Genomic DNA, 15,121 nt, shown 5'->3' with positions numbered 1-15,121 from the left:
CACTATCTGCCTCCCTCACTCACCAGTGGGTCTCTCTGCAAATCCACCCACCTCTAGATCCAGCCATTCTAGATGATCTGTTTTTCTAACATCCCTCCCTTTCATGTTTCTTAAGACCTCATCTGAGGCTGCCCATGCTATTCTCTCAACCCTCCTACCCACCATTCACACCTATTTTTCTCCCAGGAAACCTGACTCCTAACCTGGGTTAGGCCCCTGCTTAGTCACTCCCACAACTCCTTGTATTTTTCACATTAAAAAACGGGTGGTATTTTATTACTGTTGCTTAATATTTGGAGTTTCACAATGAGTGTGAGCTGGGCGCGGGCAGGATTCGTGTACCACAGTATTTGCAGCACCCAAGATGATGCCTAGAATACAGCAGTTCCTTAATGAATGAAGGTTCGATGAGTGAAGAGGTAAGGTCTGACTGGAAGCCCCTCTTCTGGGGTGTGAGCGGGTGAGGCCAACCTCTGCAGCAGGTCACCCATACACTTTGTCTCTATCAAAGTCTCCAGAGCAGAACCCCCAGTGACGCCCCAGCAGGCTTGTGAGTGCTTGTCCGACTCCTGCAAAAGATAGTCAACTCCACCCAGCGGCTCCAGCAGCTCCAGCAGCTCTGCTAAGTGCGGTGGTAATTGTGGTTTCAGAGTCCCGTGGATGAACAGAGGTCAGTCAGCAGTAGCAGCAGAAGGGACCCTATGGAGTCATCCAAGTTCTCCAAACCTTGGCTGGGCAACTGGCTCACCGCCCTTTTCTCTGGTACCCAACCTAGGCCAGGCCTCCATCTGGATTCGTCAGGCCCAGCAAGTCTTCCGCCAGGCTGGTGAGCTCGTTCTCCTCGAGCGCCTCCACCAGGCGCTGCAGTGTGGCACGGCGCCCCTCGGCCTGCACGAAGCGCCGCAGCAGCTGGAAGGCCTGCTCGTATAGCCCTTCGCGCTCGTACTCATAAGCCAGTGAGTCAAGCGCTGGATCCCGCAGCGCGCGGCAGCCGCGCTGCAGGGAGCGCCCCACCTTGCGCCATTTGAGGCCCACTGAGCGCGCGAACGTCTGTTGGTCCTGCAGGCTCAGCGGCCGGTTCACTGCAGGGGGAGTGGGAAGCGAAGTGAGTTCGGGATACCGTCCCATTCTACCCCCACCCTACGACTACCCCTTCCAGACCTCACCCCTCCCCAAACTCCATCCTCCCGACAACCCTGCCTCTGCCTCTCTCCGGGCGCCTCACCTACGGGCTGACCCTGGAACAGAAAAGTCTGGCCAGACGGCAGCGGCTTCTCCTCCGTTGGAGAGGGGGCCAGGGACTGCGAGGGGCCCGGAGCACCCTCCGTTTCGCCTCCCTGGCCCCCTGAGCCGCACGTCAGATTCCTGAGCGCATCCTCCAACTCAGTGAGTTCCTCGTCGGGGAGCCTGTCGGGCTAGGGAGGGGAGTGCGGCGTCGGTGGGGGTCTTAGCCGCCGATCCCTGCCCTACCCCAGCCCGGCCTCAGCCCGGCCGCACCTTCTGGGCGAAGATGCAGTTCAAACAGCGCTCCTCATCGGTCAACAAGGTGTCCAGACGCTCCGTGCCGGCGCGCAGCTCCAGTTGCAACGGCACCGTGTGCAGGGCAAGCGCCGCCGCCAAGCACCCCTGCAGCGCGGCGCGCAGCGCCCCCTCGCGGTAGGCGCGGAGGAAGCGGCCGCAGGGCTGGCGCCCACAGAAACGCAGCTGCACAATCAGCTGCGGATCGCTGCGGTGGATTTTGAGCAGCTGCAGCACGTCTGGGCTCCCGCCACTCTCTGCGGAGGCGGGCAGTCAGGTGCCAGCGGTACCCACGCGGGACCATTCTCCAACAGATTGAAGGAGGAATGAAGCCTGAGGTCAGACGCCCTCCCCATCCCCAGACCTGTGGGCGTGGTATACCCCAGAACTCCCAGCTGGGAAGCAAAATTGGGATACAGACAGCAGCAACCCAGGATAAAGGCCAGGACCTATCACAGGGATCACCCTAAGACGGCGTGGGTGCCACCCTAGGCCCCATCCCTGAAGCCCCAAATGAGGGTGGGCAAAAGGGAAGTGGGGAGACTTTGCAGCATAGAGAGGGACGTGTGCCTTAAGGGGCCAAGACCTCTGGGTAGGTGGCTGTTAGGGCATGGGAGGGGCATGAGGTCTCAGGTCTTCTGCCTCCTAGTTTGGTTCCCCCAGCCCCGCCCCGGAAGGAGAGGGGCTCTCTCTGCTCTGAGGCTGGAGCCAGACCCACCCCACCAGCTTCAGCCTTCTGTGGCCTCTTCCTGAGATGGGAAAAGGGGACCTGAAAGGTAGGTACTGGGGAGAGGTCTTGGACAAGGAATGCTGCAGTGAGAAAGGAAAAGAGGAGAGAGATGTGAGATTAGTAGAAAGCAGTGAACGGGCTGATCTGGGGAGTAGGGGGCATGGAGCAGAGGGACATTAGTACATACATAGGTAGATGGTACACAGACACAGGGACACAAGTTTACATTCAAGGGCACACACGTGTAAACAGAGAAGACAGAGCCTATGCAGCCAGCCTATGTCCTCCCTTTTGCAACAAATCTTTTCCCTAAAGCACTGGTTAAGTGCAGGCCCACAGAGTTGAAGTGGTGGGGTCTCAGTCCCTGGCCCCCCTCACAAAAGGCCCCAGGCCACCCCTTCCTCTTCAAGTGCTGCCCACCCACGCACCTGCCAGGGCAGTCCGCAGAGCTCTGTACACTGCCACTTTCTGCTGGGGGTGAGCGTAGGCATCTGACAAGACCACCTTGTCCAGTGAAGACTCCACAAACAGGTATGCGCTGCCCACCCATTCCTCGAGCCCATTTGGCCCAACTGCCATCTTGCTTCCTGGGGACAAAGATTGGCATCCAGATCACCCCCAACCCAGCGCTGGAGGCAACTATCCAGTCCCACATGGCCCAGCTGTCCCCACCCAGCTGGCACACTTGTGAAGGGAAGTTCATCATCCCACAGGCAGTCCCTTGTGTTTCAGGTTCTGCATAGCCCAGATCAACCTAGCCCAACTCAGCCACGTTTTACGGTGAGGACTATCCCTCCCCTGCACTTTCAGGGAAATAGCCCAGGGTCACAGTGGTGGGAGAGGAGAGGGACAATCTTTCAGTGGAAGCAAACAAGTTCTGCCCCCTCCTCAGGCCACGGTGTCTCTCTTATCAAAGCTGCCTGGAAACATTCTCATCCTGATGGTGCCCATGCCCCATAGACAACCTGACCCGTATTCTGGTATGCCCTCAGCTTAAATTTGAGCCCCCAGGATCCCTGTGGGACCACAGTCCCCCACTTAGGTTTTCTCACCTGTATTCCTACTATACTAGAGTTTCTGCCTGCCCAGGTTCCCTCCCCCAATCCTGACTGACTTTTGGGGCCTTCTCGTTTTCTCAAGCATATGCCTGTTAGAAGGGTTAACTCCACTCCCTAGCTCCAGGCCTAGGCAAGTGCAACAGGTCTGGCCAATCTGCATATTCCATTCACCTTCCTGAAATGATTTGTTCAGAGTTGGGTGTAGGATTCAAGTTGGACCAATCAGAATCAACCTGCAACTTTGGTTGGACCAATAGGAAAGATGAACAAGTTTTCCTTCCCTATCTTGAACCTGAACTAGAAGGTAGGGTAGGTCTCCTTTGCTACTGCTTGGGAAGAGCCTGATTGAGAATGAAACTGGCACAGAAGGCTACAGAGCCAAGAAATGAAGAGGTGTACTCCTAACCTCACTCTCCCCCTGGCTCTAGCTGCACCCTGGACTTTTCAGTTATGTGAGCTAAATTATTTCTTTTTGTTCTAAAATCCTTGGAGCTGGGCTTTTGTCTTACACAACTCAGGTTGTTCTGTTAGACTCCTTGCCTATATAGACAGAGTCAGGGCTTCTTGGTGCTAGTATCTCTTCCATCTATCTTTGACAAAATCCTAGCTCTTAGACCAAGGGCAAAATTCTCTGTCAGAGAACCACTGGACTGGCCCTCAGCTCAGTGGCCTCCCAGTTACTGGACCATGAGGCAGCGGGGAAGGGGGGAGATGCCCTGCCTCTTCCTTCTGACCTCACCCGAGGCAACATCCCATCCTTTTCCTAGAAAAATGGGTTCAAGACCCCACCTCTTGCCCATCAGTCACACTTCTTTACTCTCTGGTTTTTGGCATTTACATATGGTGGGATAGGAGGGGTGCTGAGTCTCAGCTGTGATGGTTGCTCTGGGAAGGAAAAGTGAGGTGGCCCTAGGTGGCATCCATTTACATGAGGGACAGTGAAGTTCAGGGGAGGGATGCCAGGAGGAGCTAGGACCACAGCCTTGGATATTGTTTGGGAGGGAGTAGGGACCCTGAGCTCAAAGCAGTGGCTGTGTTTCAGATCTGCCCCCAGAACCTAACCTGAGGGCCAAAACTGGGACAATAACAGGCAGGGGGCCCTCCAGCATCATCCAGTCCTGGCAAGAAAAATGATACCTGATAACCCTACCTTGGGTCTGAGCACAGGGGACATACCTTTTGAGCAACCCACCCCATAAACTTTTGGAAGAAAATATACTAATACTTGTGTGTTTACCCAAAACAATAGTTTGGAAATTAACAGGAAATTAGCATTGTTTACCTCTGTTGGGAGAGGGTGAGATTTGGGGTGATTTTTATTTTCATTGAATTTAGCAATATTCTACTTTATGTAAAATAGACACATTTCTTTTGTATGAAAAGTGCAAAATAAATGTATTTTTCTTAAAAAGCAACCCATCCCCCCAAAAAAACCCGAGGTAGATGACAAGTAGGATGAAAAGCAGTTAAGTCCTGGGGTAGTGGCCCAAGGTGAGAGGAGTGGGAACCTGCCTTCAGATATCCTCTATCATATCTTCTTAGCCCCCTAACTTGAGGGTGCTGACTGGGTGGATGTGGTCCCGCCCCAAGGGATGGGTAAGTAGGGGCAGTACCCAGCCAGAGTCTGTCAATAGGTCCTGCCTAGGGGACACTGAAAACCTGGGGGAGGGGGATGGTCTGTCACACTCACTAGTACTGAACAATTAAGAGAAGTCAATTAGGTCTGCCGGGCTGGAGGTTGAAGGCCAGAAAACAGGGTTGAAAAGCGGCCAAGGCCCTTGGCTCCCATCACCCCTTTGGGAACTCCTTTCTGCGTGTCCTTCACAAAAGCCCCTCCTCGGGAAGTCCCGCGCCACACCCACCAGGAGTCCGCCTCTCTGAGGGCGGGTTTGGGCTAGTTCCTGGGAACTCTTAATTGGACTGAGACTGTGAGGGACACGTGGGTACCGACTCAAGAAAATATGCCCCTACCACCAGGAGCCAGCCAGCTCAGCGCTCCATTAACACAGCTTAATAGTCCCCGAGTAGCCTCACCTCCGGCCGGGTTGACAGTGACGGCCTGCGGGCGTGACCCCTCAAGGACAGAAAGGCTGCGAGTCCCTGCATCCTGCTCAGCAGGCCGCTCCCAAACTCTCAAGGGGCGCTCCCCAGCCTCTTACTAGCCCACCTTCATGCAGGAGTTTCGCACTTGGGACTGGCTGGGGCGGGCAAGAGATTTCGGCCCACAGATCTGTTCAGAACCAGCCCCTCCCCTCCCTCTCACCCACAGGACACTGCCGCCCCTTGAAAGCCCCTAGCTGGGACAAGGAAGCTGCGGGGGCCAAGGTCCGGACCTCCCTCCCGTTTCTCACGGAAACTGCCCAATAGGCCGCAGCTGCCACCTGGCCCGAGCAGCCGCGGGTGATAACCGCGCCGCGCCCATGCTCCTGAGCCAGGATCCGCCCCTGCTTCTGCCGGCACCGAGAAGCCCACCCACCCTATGCACTAACCTGGCCGCCCCGGCCCGGCCCGGATTCCCACGGCCGCCCGGCTGTACTGGACTCGCGCTGCTTCCGGGTGTGCGCGAAGCGCAGGGGCGGTGCCCCAGTCCGAGACGCCCTGTCCGTCCCAGCGTCCCGCCCCCACGGGCTCCCTGCGGTTCCTTCCCGCCACTGTCCGCTGCTGCCAGTCCCCAGCCTGTGAGCAAAGCCCACCTGGTCCACTGAGCAGGTAAGACACCAGCGCCCGAGGTTAGACGGCAGGAAGAACTGCCTGCGTCAAGTGATTTTGAAGACTTGGGGCTCTTAGGAGACCGGAGGGCCCTATGGTGGGAGTGCTCCTCTTTCTAAAGCGGAGAACGGAGTACGGACGGATCAACAAGGGGGCGCCCCGTGGGGACCAGATTTTTCTGATGCCTTCTGGGTGGTCGAGCTCGAAGATCTCTGATCTGTACTAGTCCCTGACGCTCTGAACGGGATGCGGATGGGTCCCAGGCTCAAGCCTGGCTGAGCGTGTCAGAAGCCATAGAAGACACTAGGCACAAATTCCAGCAGGGGTTGTTAGCCTAGAATATCTGGGGAAATAGAAAACTGGCAAGTGGTGTAAGACGATGTGCAGGAAAACCTTCAAACGCCTTCAAATAAAATTGGCAACTTCAAAGAGGACGCACACTTTCTAACAAAGGCCACAGTCTGAGGTGGGTGTGCGCAATTCCAGTTGAGCCTAAACCGCCCCACGGGAGCCTGGGCTACTCGGGGGTCAGGATCAGAACTTGTACCCAGGGTCCCTCAGGCCCCAGAACTTCAAGCTTTTCTCTGCCCCGCCGGCCTTTCATAGGAAGCACCCAGGACATCTCCCCGGCGAAGTGGAGGAAGGGAAGGAACTTCCCCTCTCGGAGCGGTTTCAGCAGTGCACCACCCGCACCCCTGCTTCCTGATTGGCTTGTGGTCCCGACCAATTAAATGTTTTCCCTAATACTCCCGCCCTATTAACTCTTATCTTCACTCTCAATAGTGACTGGCTGGGCTAGGACGGGGTTTCTCAACTTGGGACCTGTGGAATCCACCCCTACTTGTTGAAATTCAGATTCCTGAGCCCTACTTTTTTTTTTTTCAGAGAGCCTGATTTAGTCGGTGGGGCCGTGGAATCTGTATTGTGAGCAAGTGTCCGGGTGATTCTGATGCCCCGCGCCCTTTGAGAAGCCGTCATTTCAATGGCTCTTGCAATGTTTGGGCTCAGTCCTTCCCTAGTACTCAGGGTCGAAGTTCGGAGGGAAACAGTTCAGTGAGCCCTGTGAGACTAGTCTAGGCCGTCATGTGGCTCTGAGCCTACATAGAAGGAGGCAAGAGGAGATGAGACGGGCCCTCTGAGCTGGGGGGAGGACGTCGTTGTCTAGAGTCAGGGCCTTGTGCAGCTGCACTCCAGTTTCCTCAGGGAAGGTTTGGTAACTGGGGAAAAGATCCAACAGCATCGTCCAAAATCCAGGTATTCACCTTTATCAACTTCGCACACAGGTCGTGGTGAGTTCCTTTTAATATAGCATAAAATGTGAATTTGTTCAACAAATGAGAGTGTAGTTTAAAGGAGAATCAGAAATCCTCAGCATCCAGGACTGACTTCGTGGGTCTGAGACCAGTGCAGCTGCACAGGACCCCACACTTGGCTTAATAGCTTGGTTAAATGCTCTGCTATCACTGTCTTGGAATCCTTAATAATGTTTTGAACAAAGAGACCTGCATTTTCATTTTGCCCTAGGCTCTGCAAATTATTTAGCAGCTCCTTGGCCACAAGCATTTCTACACAGCCTCCAGTTATTTCGCTCAATTTTGGCCTTCCTGAGCCCAGGGACGTCCCTCTCTCTCCAGGTGGGAGCAGTGGAGCCCCCAGCCCCTGCCAGGCCATGGTGGAGCCTGGAGAACAGCTGCCAGAGGAGGTGCTGGCGCTTATCTTCCGCCATCTGCCCCTGCGGGGCCGCGCCAATGCCGCGAGGGTCTGCAAAGCCTGGGCTGCCGCTGCCACCTGCAGCGCTGTGTGGCACGACACAAACATCAGGTGAACCAGCTTTTCACCCTCTTATCTTCTCCCTCAGTGGAGTCGGATTGGGTAGATGCAGTGACTCTCCCCATATTAAAAAGCATAATCACTTCTAACACTTATTGTTCACCTACTATGTATCAACCATTGTTCTAAGTACCTTACATATATTAATTTATTTAGTCTTCATGAAAACCTTATAGATAGACGGTATTATTATCTCCATTGCACAGATAGGAAAATGAGGCGGAAGATCTAATCACTTCCTCACTCAGCTGAGAAGTGGCACAGCCAGATTGTGAACCTACCATCCAGAGGCCACGCGCCGCCTCCTTAAAGACTGTGAGGAAAACCCAGTTCCTAAAATATCATTGGCTCTCCCTGGCACGGTTTCAACTAGTGGCAGATGCATCTGAAGTCTTCTAAAGAAATAGGATGGGAGTTCCCTCCTAGTATCAACTTGGAGCGACCAGGCATGGTCAGGACAGGAATGTATGTGGGCAGGGCGCAGGAAGTGAGGATGGTAGCTGGAACCCAGGCTGAGGCGTGGGTAGAGGCTTCTCTCCAGGTCGTCGGGACTCGGCTGATGCCTTTTCTCTACCACTTTATCCCCAAGTTGCGAATGTGAGCTAGAAGGCATGCTGCCACCGCATCTGTTCGCCTGCCTGGACCACATTCACAATCTACGGCTGGAATTTGAGCCGTCGAGGGAGCCGAGCCGCCGGGCGGCCACAGAGTTGCTGACCGCACTGGCGGGCCGTACCCCTGGGCTGAGAGGCCTGTGCCTGGAGTGCCGAGGAGAAAAGCCTCTCTTCGACTCCGGTCGCGACGTCCTGGACTCCTTGCACGCCCTCTGTGGGGCCGCCGGCGCACTGCGCCACCTTGACCTGCGGGGATTGCCCTTCACACTGGACGATGCGCTGGTGCTGCAGGTGGCACTCGGCTGCCCCGAGCTCCGCAGTCTTTTCCTGGATAACGGTACGCTGGTGGGCAGCGTGGGGCCCGGCTCGGTGCTGGAGCTACTAGAGGCATGCCCGCGCCTGCGCGCCCTCGGCCTGCACCTGGCCAGCCTGTCGCGTACCGCGCTCGAGGCACTGGCGGCGCCAGACCGCTCGCCTTTTGAGTTCCTGGCCCTGCGGTGCGCGTGCCCCGAAGATGCACGCGCGCCCCCCCTGCCTAATGATGCCTGGGCGGCCCTGAGCCGCCGCCACCCTGGACTGGCCGTAGAGCTGGAGCTGGAGCCCGCGCTGCCTGGGGAAAGCGTGACGCGCGTCCTGCAGCCTGCCGTGCCAGTGGCTGCGCTGCGCCTCAGCCTCTCTGGGGACACCGTAGGCCCCGTGCGCTTCGCAGCGCACCACTACGCCGCAACTTTGCGCGCGCTCGAGGTGCGCGCCACGTCCTCGGCAGAGCTGGACACCGCGCTGGAGGAGCTGGCGGCGCGCTGCGCGGAGCTGCGCGAAGTGCACTGCTTTTGCGTAGTTAGAGCCTCAGTGCTGCACTCCTTCCGCGCGCACTGCCCACACCTGCGCAGCTACACGCTGAAACTAACGCGGGAGCCACATCCCTGGCGGCCCACGCTTGTGGCGTAATGGGACAAATCCTCTTTCACCTCCTTGCGGACATGTGGCCTCTGAGATGTTCCGTGGGTTTACCCAGGGGCGCGCCAGCTGCTAGCCCGCTTCTTTAGAACTCTGTTGCCTTTTGTGCCTCTTGAGGATTGGGGCCTACGGGATGGCGTCGGGACTAGCTCCGAGCGCCCTGAGTCCACTCGCTCTCAATATCTGCAGACACCTACTGTCCCCACCCTTCCAGGATCACCCTCCTCCAACCCCACTCTGCAAAGTTTGCGCTAGCTCGGCGGCCCCAGCATAGGGGAAGGGAGGGCACTGGCGCAAGCTGTGCCTTAAGGGTGAGTGTGAAATAAATAAATCAAGCAGAATCTCAAGCGTCCTGTGAAAGGCGGTGTCGGATCTCAAGGGGGAGGGCGGAAAACCGTCATTGGCCAGGGGAGGGGTCGGGACAGAAGTGGGAGAGTCTCAGACCTCAATGTCTGTTTCTACTGGTGCGGCTGTGGGGGTCAGAGGCGGGGCACTCCCATCTTTGGAATGACAACAACCCAGGGCTCGGCGGGAGGATGCCAGTTTCTCCTTTCCCCGCCCCCAACCCCACTCCTATCTGCCCCCCATTCAAGGCTTCACTGCCCTCACGCCATCGCTTTAAAGGATTTTCCCAGCCCACACAGGCTGCGCCCGGGCAATTTCTCCCGAAGAACAAAGAGGAAACAGCGGGTCTGAGAAGCGTGGAACTCGAACCCATGCCTCCCTCCCCACCGCACCCCTCCACGTGCATCCGCTCCCATACTGCCCTTTCGGTCGGCTGATGCCGCGGCCGCAGTCTGAGCCCCGCCCCGCGGGTTCGCACGTGGCCCCCACCTGACCGGGCGCCCAGAGGCGGAGTAGGGCGGGGCGGGCGGCAAACGCAGCACTTTCCGCGGCTTTGACAAGCCCGCGGCGGCAGGGCTCCAGCGCTTAATGCAGCTGAAACTGCGCCATGCAGGAAGCCCCAGCCGCGCTGCCCACGGAACCCGGTCCCAGCCCCGTGCCTGCCTTCCTCGGCAAGCTATGGGCGCTGGTGGGCGACCCAGGCACCGACCACCTGATCCACTGGAGCCCGGTGAGGGCTGGGGCCCTTCGACTTCCTCAGTGGTCCCGGGGATCCCTCCATTTCAGTGAACGTCCATGCTCACCCAACCCCCGCCTGGGACGGGGCTGTGGGTCCCTTGATTCAGATGTACAGGGTATGCGACGGCTTGGAGGGGGTGTTCGAGATAGAGGTGAGGAGACTTCCTCCCGGCAGAGGAAAGGGTAGGAGCCTTTCGGAGACATGGAGCCCGAAGAATCTTCGAGGTCATTTAGTTCCCACCCTACCCCACCAGGCAGATCGGAAAACAGAGGCCAGGAGAAGGGAAGGGCTGGGTCTGGTTCTAGCTCAGAGTCACATCGCGGGACTGGGAGCCGTCCGGGGCTGGAACCCAGGTTTGGCCTCCGATCCTCCTTTCAGAGAACCGAGTACGGAGTCTGGGTAGGCTGGGACAGAAATTCATTGTGAGCGTCCCAGGCTAGGCCTCAGAGCTTGTTCTGGCCTGGCCTCGTCCCACGTCCCCATGAGCGGCAGCCTCGGTACCCAGAGTGAGCGCGAGTATGTGTGTGCGCCGGCCAGAGCGCTGGCTTGGCCGTGGGTGGGCGCGGCTCATGGTGTCGTCGGGTCTCGGCCCGCACTGTGGGTGGGCGGGCGGTGTTCTCCGTTCTCCGCAGAGCGGGACGAGTTTCCTCGTAAGCGATCAGAGCCGTTTCGCCAAGGAAGTGCTGCCCCAATACTTCAAACACAGCAACATGGCGAGCTTTGTGCGACAACTCAACATGTGTGAGTCCCTAGGGAGGCCGGATGGGAAGCGGGTGTGGGTGACTTGGTGCGCCTAGATGGGGCAATTTACGCCCCCACGCCCCACTCCATAGACGGTTTTCGCAAGGTGGTGAGCATCGAGCAGGGCGGCCTGCTCAGGCCTGAACGGGACCACGTCGAGTTCCAGCACCCAAGCTTCGTGCGCGGCCGAGAGCAACTATTGGAACGCGTGCGGCGCAAGGTGGGAACGGCCTGCGGAAACCAGCAAATCCGGGAGCGCTGGTCCTGTTCCTTATGACTCTGACCTGACGGTGCCTCCCACCTGCAGGTGCCTGCGCTGCGCGGCGACGACAGCCGCTGGCGCCCTGAGGACATGGGCCGGCTGCTGGGCGAGGTGCAGGCTTTGCGGGGAGTGCAGGAGAGCACCGAGGCGCGGCTGCGGGAGCTCAGGCAGTGCGGGGGAGGGGGCGGAGGAGGATGGGGAGGGGGACGGGGGTCTGGGCGAGAGGACAGTGGCCTCCAGGCGATTCTCTCGTGCCTTGGCGCCTCCACTTAGACCAATGGGCTCAGCTGTGGAAGACTGTTGTCTGTGGATGGATGATCATCTGAGTGGTCGCGAGTTCAGGCCTGCCATTCTGGGGTGGGGTGGTGACTGGGCGAACTCTCAGCTGCCTCAGCACCCTCCCCCGCCTTTCCCCCAGGCAGAACGAGATCTTATGGAGGGAGGTGGTGACACTGCGGCAGAGCCAGGGTCAGCAGCACCGGATCATTGGCAAGGTGTTGCTCTCCCCCTACCCAATTTCTCTTGCCCATTCCTGAACATCCCCCCTTCCACCTAGTCCTCGAACCCACCCGGAAGTGCCTTGTTAGGGTGGGGATAAGGTCCAATGAGTTGGTCCTATGCTTCCTCTTCAGCTGATTCAGTGCCTCTTTGGACCACTCCAGGCTGGGTCCAGCAGCACAGGAGCTAAGAGAAAGCTGTGAGTGAGAAAGCCACCTCCAACCCCTTCCAGGACCCTCTCTGCCAAAGGCCCCATGCAAGGACTCCTTCCCCTCCAGGAACTCCTTCACCAGAAATCCTCATTCTTTCCCCTTAGACAGCCGTCTTCCTCACCCCATGGCCAGCTCCCCAAGAGCTCCCATCCCGGACTTCCCCCCTCCACCCCCAGCAATACCTCCACTCTCAGATCCCTCAGTTCCAGGACCTTAACCCCATATTTCCACCCCAGCATCCCCTTCCCCCTCACCCCAAAACATCCCAACAGCAGAGGGTCTGGGGCTCAAAACATGCTCCCTCCCTCCCCACTCTACCCCCAAAGGGCCCCCTCTCTGTGGGGAGCCCCTTCTGCCTCCAGCATGTGACTGATGCCCTGGCAACAGGCCTCAGCTCTGCTGACTTGGCTGCTGGGGCCTGTGGGAGGGAGGTGGTGCAGGCTGAGGGGCATGGGAGATGAACCTGCCCAGCCCCCTGCCAGTGTCCTGGTCACCCTGCACAGGTCCTTGATGCTGGATGAGGGGTGCCCAACACCGGCCAAATTCAATGCCTGTCCCCTACCTGGTGCCCTTTTGCAGGACCCCTACTTTATCCAGTCGGTAAGTTTTTGCTGCTTCTCTCTTCCCTAGAGCACAGCTCTGCTTATGGAGAGCCTATTCCCTTTCCCTATTCCCCAAAAAGAAGATGAAAGCCAGACCCCCACACCCTCTAGACCCATGATCCCCAGTATGGAATGAGCCTCCCCCCCCTCAAACCTTCCCCCTTAGACCTAGTCTGGCTCACCTTGTGGCTTGAGGTGAAGGGCTGGGCCTAGTCTTCTACTTACAGCCTCTGCCAGAGACCACCTTGGGCCTCAGCAGCCCTCACAGGACCAGGGGCCCCATCATCTCTGACATTCCAGAAGACTCTCCGTCCCCTGAAGGAACCAGGCTCTCTCCCTCCAGTGGTGGCAAGAGGTAAGAGGGACAGGGGGTGCCCTCAGGGGAGACTGTGGGGGGAGGGACTGGCAGCCCAGATGGCTGTGGGAGGAGGGGGAGAGGTCAGCGCCAGGGTCTGGTTGAAGCTTTTCTCTGGTGCAGGGAGAAGGGCCTGGCACTGCTCAAAGAAGAGCCGTCCAGCCCAGGGGGGGAAGGCGAGGCCGGGCTGGCCCTGGCCCCAAACCAGTGTGACTTCTGCGTGACAGCCCCCCCACCGCTGCCTGTGGCTGTGGTGCAGGCCATCCTGGAAGGGAAAGGGAGCTTCAGCCCTGAGGGGCCCAGGAATGTCCAACAGCCTGAACCAAGGGGCCCCAGGGAGGTACCTGACAGGTGAGCAGAGAGCCCATTCTTGACTGTAAGCCATGTGAGCCACTTTTGCAGACAGACCAGCACTAACTAGCCCCTGAAATTTCCCAGCCTTGTCTGCCCCTTGGTGGCTGAGGGGGAGGTTGGGCACTGTGATCTGACCTGATTTCTCAGACTTGCTCTAAGGAGTACCAGCATCAGAGGCCCCTGGAAAGTGGAAACATCTCAGTGGTAGGGTTCAGGAATCTGCATTTTAAATGAGTTCACTGGGGTAGTTGTAAAGATCTTAAAGTACACAACACTTTAAGAACCACTGGTATTGCAATTGCAATCATAGGGAGGGGCACAACCCAAACCTTAGGTGAAAGTTGGGAGGCAGAGGCACTCTTTGTGTCCCCCTCTCCTATTGTTTTCTGGATGTTGTCAGATTTAGATCCTGATGTATCCAGGTTGCTTGGGAACCTAATGAGGGGGTGGGGGTGGGTATTGCAGGCCAATGGCAGTTCTCTTTGTACAGGGGGCCTCTAGACCTGGAGAGGGGAGGCCGGAGCCCAGAGAGTCTGCTGCCACCAATGCTGCTTCGGGCCCCCCCTGAAAATGTGGAGCCTGCAGGTCCCCTGGATGTGAGTACACCTTTAGCAGGGCCCAGTGGGGCCCAGCTCTTTGTACAGACTGGGAAGGGCACCAGTGACCTAAACTCCCCCTAGGTGCTGTGCCCCAGCCTGCAAGGGCGGGAATGGACTCTGATGGACTTGGACATGGAGCTATCCCTGGTAAGATGGGGGTTGGGAGGACAGGGGGCTCAGGGTTGCTGAGCCAAGCCCTTTGGTCTAGGGCTGTTCTCCCTCAGCCAAAGCCCCAGCTCCCCTCTCCAACTCCCCGGCTCCCCTTCCCAGCTGCTTCCTGGGGTTCTCTCATGCAGTTACAGCCCCTGGTTCCAGAGAAGGGTGAGACTGAGCTGGCGGTCAAGGGGTTAAATTCTCCAGGCTCAGGTAATGATTGTGGTGACTCAGGACCTGGGGGAGGTCGACTGGCCTGAGCTGCCAGGATTGGGTGGGCTGGGCATTTGGTGTTTTGGAGGGAAATCCCCTGAGTTAGGCTGCTTTGCAGAGTGCTGCTTAAGCCACTGGGTGAGAGTGGGGAGGCTGAGAGTGGCTTTTTATCCTAACTGACCAGAGGCAAGGCAAGTGAGGCTCTCATTCCCCAAAGAAAGGAGGTGACCAATTCTCCCTGCTGAGCACAGCCCCAACTCCTCCTAGGGAAGGACTCCACACTCGGGACACCGCTTCTGCTGGACGTCCAAGCGGCTTTGGGAGGCCCAGCCCTCAGCTTGCCTGGAGCTTTAACCATTTACAGCACCCCTGAGGGCAGGGCCTCCTACCTGGGCCCAGGGGCCAACTCCTCCCCCTGAAACCCCCACCACCTGGAAGACAGCCTGGCTGAGGGGTTGGTCGGCAGCAGCACGTTGTGCTCCGCTTTCTTGAGCCCCAGGTGGAGGCTGAGTGAAGCCCTCCTACTCGGAGGCCCCTTTCTAATATGGAGACCTGCATAAAATTGCGTTTTTTCCTGTGTTTCTGGTCTCTTTTCTCTACCGGCCAGAGAGCACAGAAGTCATGGTGGGGGG

At 57.9% G+C, this 15,121-nt stretch overlaps 3 protein-coding genes across 12 annotated transcripts; 2 read left to right on the top strand and 1 right to left on the bottom strand.

Moving 5' to 3' along the window:
* Positions 1–240: 240 nt before the first annotated feature.
* TRADD (TNFRSF1A associated via death domain) lies at positions 241–2,827 on the bottom strand. The gene is made up of 4 exons (XM_010962447.3): positions 2,677–2,827; positions 1,498–1,775; positions 1,226–1,415; positions 241–1,082 (listed from the first exon to the last, which is right to left on the bottom strand). Exons 1-4 carry the CDS (start codon positions 2,825–2,827, stop codon positions 772–774), a joined length of 930 nt encoding a protein of 309 aa, XP_010960749.1. The 3' UTR covers positions 241–771.
* A 3,036-nt stretch (positions 2,828–5,863) lies between these two features.
* Positions 5,864–9,763, top strand: FBXL8 (F-box and leucine rich repeat protein 8). 4 transcript variants are annotated; one of them, XM_074370608.1, is made up of 3 exons: positions 5,864–6,015; positions 7,540–7,836; positions 8,435–9,763. In XM_074370608.1, exons 2-3 carry the CDS (start codon positions 7,685–7,687, stop codon positions 9,405–9,407), a joined length of 1,125 nt encoding a protein of 374 aa, XP_074226709.1. In that variant the 5' UTR covers positions 5,864–6,015; positions 7,540–7,684; the 3' UTR covers positions 9,408–9,763. The 4 variants fall into 4 exon arrangements, with proteins under 4 accessions (XP_074226709.1, XP_074226708.1, XP_074226711.1 ...); XM_074370607.1 differs by having other exon boundaries at positions 5,876–6,015; positions 7,650–7,836; XM_074370610.1 differs by lacking the exon at positions 7,540–7,836 and having other exon boundaries at positions 5,921–6,015.
* Positions 9,764–9,963: 200 nt separating this feature from the next.
* On the top strand, positions 9,964–15,068 carry HSF4 (heat shock transcription factor 4). Of its 7 annotated transcripts, none has more exons than XM_045522227.2 (13): positions 9,964–10,491; positions 11,133–11,241; positions 11,334–11,461; positions 11,549–11,673; positions 11,922–11,997; positions 12,136–12,200; positions 12,717–12,813; positions 13,043–13,170; positions 13,294–13,521; positions 14,015–14,120; positions 14,205–14,270; positions 14,394–14,489; positions 14,757–14,894. In XM_045522227.2, the coding sequence occupies exons 1-12, from the start codon at positions 10,369–10,371 to the stop codon at positions 14,472–14,474; spliced, it is 1,332 nt and encodes a 443-aa protein (XP_045378183.1). In that variant the 5' UTR covers positions 9,964–10,368; the 3' UTR covers positions 14,475–14,489; positions 14,757–14,894. The 7 variants fall into 7 exon arrangements, with proteins under 7 accessions (XP_045378183.1, XP_010960753.1, XP_045378184.1 ...); XM_010962451.3 differs by having other exon boundaries at positions 9,988–10,491; positions 13,029–13,170; positions 13,398–13,521; positions 14,420–14,489; positions 14,757–15,068; XM_010962450.3 differs by having other exon boundaries at positions 10,024–10,491; positions 14,420–14,489; positions 14,757–15,068.
* Positions 15,069–15,121: the final 53 nt, after the last annotated feature.

The sequence above is a fragment of the Camelus bactrianus genome, chromosome 9, assembly GCF_048773025.1.
Source record: "Camelus bactrianus isolate YW-2024 breed Bactrian camel chromosome 9, ASM4877302v1, whole genome shotgun sequence".
Classification (NCBI taxonomy): Eukaryota; Metazoa; Chordata; class Mammalia; order Artiodactyla; family Camelidae; genus Camelus; species Camelus bactrianus.
The sequence above is the reverse complement of the archived record's forward strand: the minus strand, read 5'-3'. Positions and strand labels throughout refer to the sequence as shown.

Excerpts from the sequence above, each read along its gene's own strand:
- TRADD (XM_010962447.3), bottom strand. The coding sequence starts at position 2,827 with ATGGCAGTTGGGCCAAATGGGCTCGAGGAATGGGTGGGCAGCGCATAC. Across the intron at positions 1,776-2,676 it reads TCTGCGGACTGCCCTGGCAG|AGAGTGGCGGGAGCCCAGAC; the intron begins GTGCGTGGGTGG and ends CCGCCTCCGCAG. Across the intron at positions 1,083-1,225 it reads GTTCCAGGGTCAGCCCGTAG|TGAACCGGCCGCTGAGCCTG; the intron begins GTGAGGCGCCCG and ends CTCCCCCTGCAG.
- FBXL8 (XM_074370608.1), top strand. The coding sequence starts at position 7,685 with ATGGTGGAGCCTGGAGAACAGCTGCCAGAGGAGGTGCTGGCGCTTATC. Across the intron at positions 7,837-8,434 it reads TGGCACGACACAAACATCAG|TTGCGAATGTGAGCTAGAAG; the intron begins GTGAACCAGCTT and ends TTTATCCCCAAG.
- HSF4 (XM_010962450.3), top strand. The coding sequence starts at position 10,369 with ATGCAGGAAGCCCCAGCCGCGCTGCCCACGGAACCCGGTCCCAGCCCC. Across the intron at positions 11,998-12,135 it reads AGCACCGGATCATTGGCAAG|CTGATTCAGTGCCTCTTTGG; the intron begins GTGTTGCTCTCC and ends CTTCCTCTTCAG. Across the intron at positions 14,121-14,204 it reads AGCCTGCAGGTCCCCTGGAT|GTGCTGTGCCCCAGCCTGCA; the intron begins GTGAGTACACCT and ends AACTCCCCCTAG.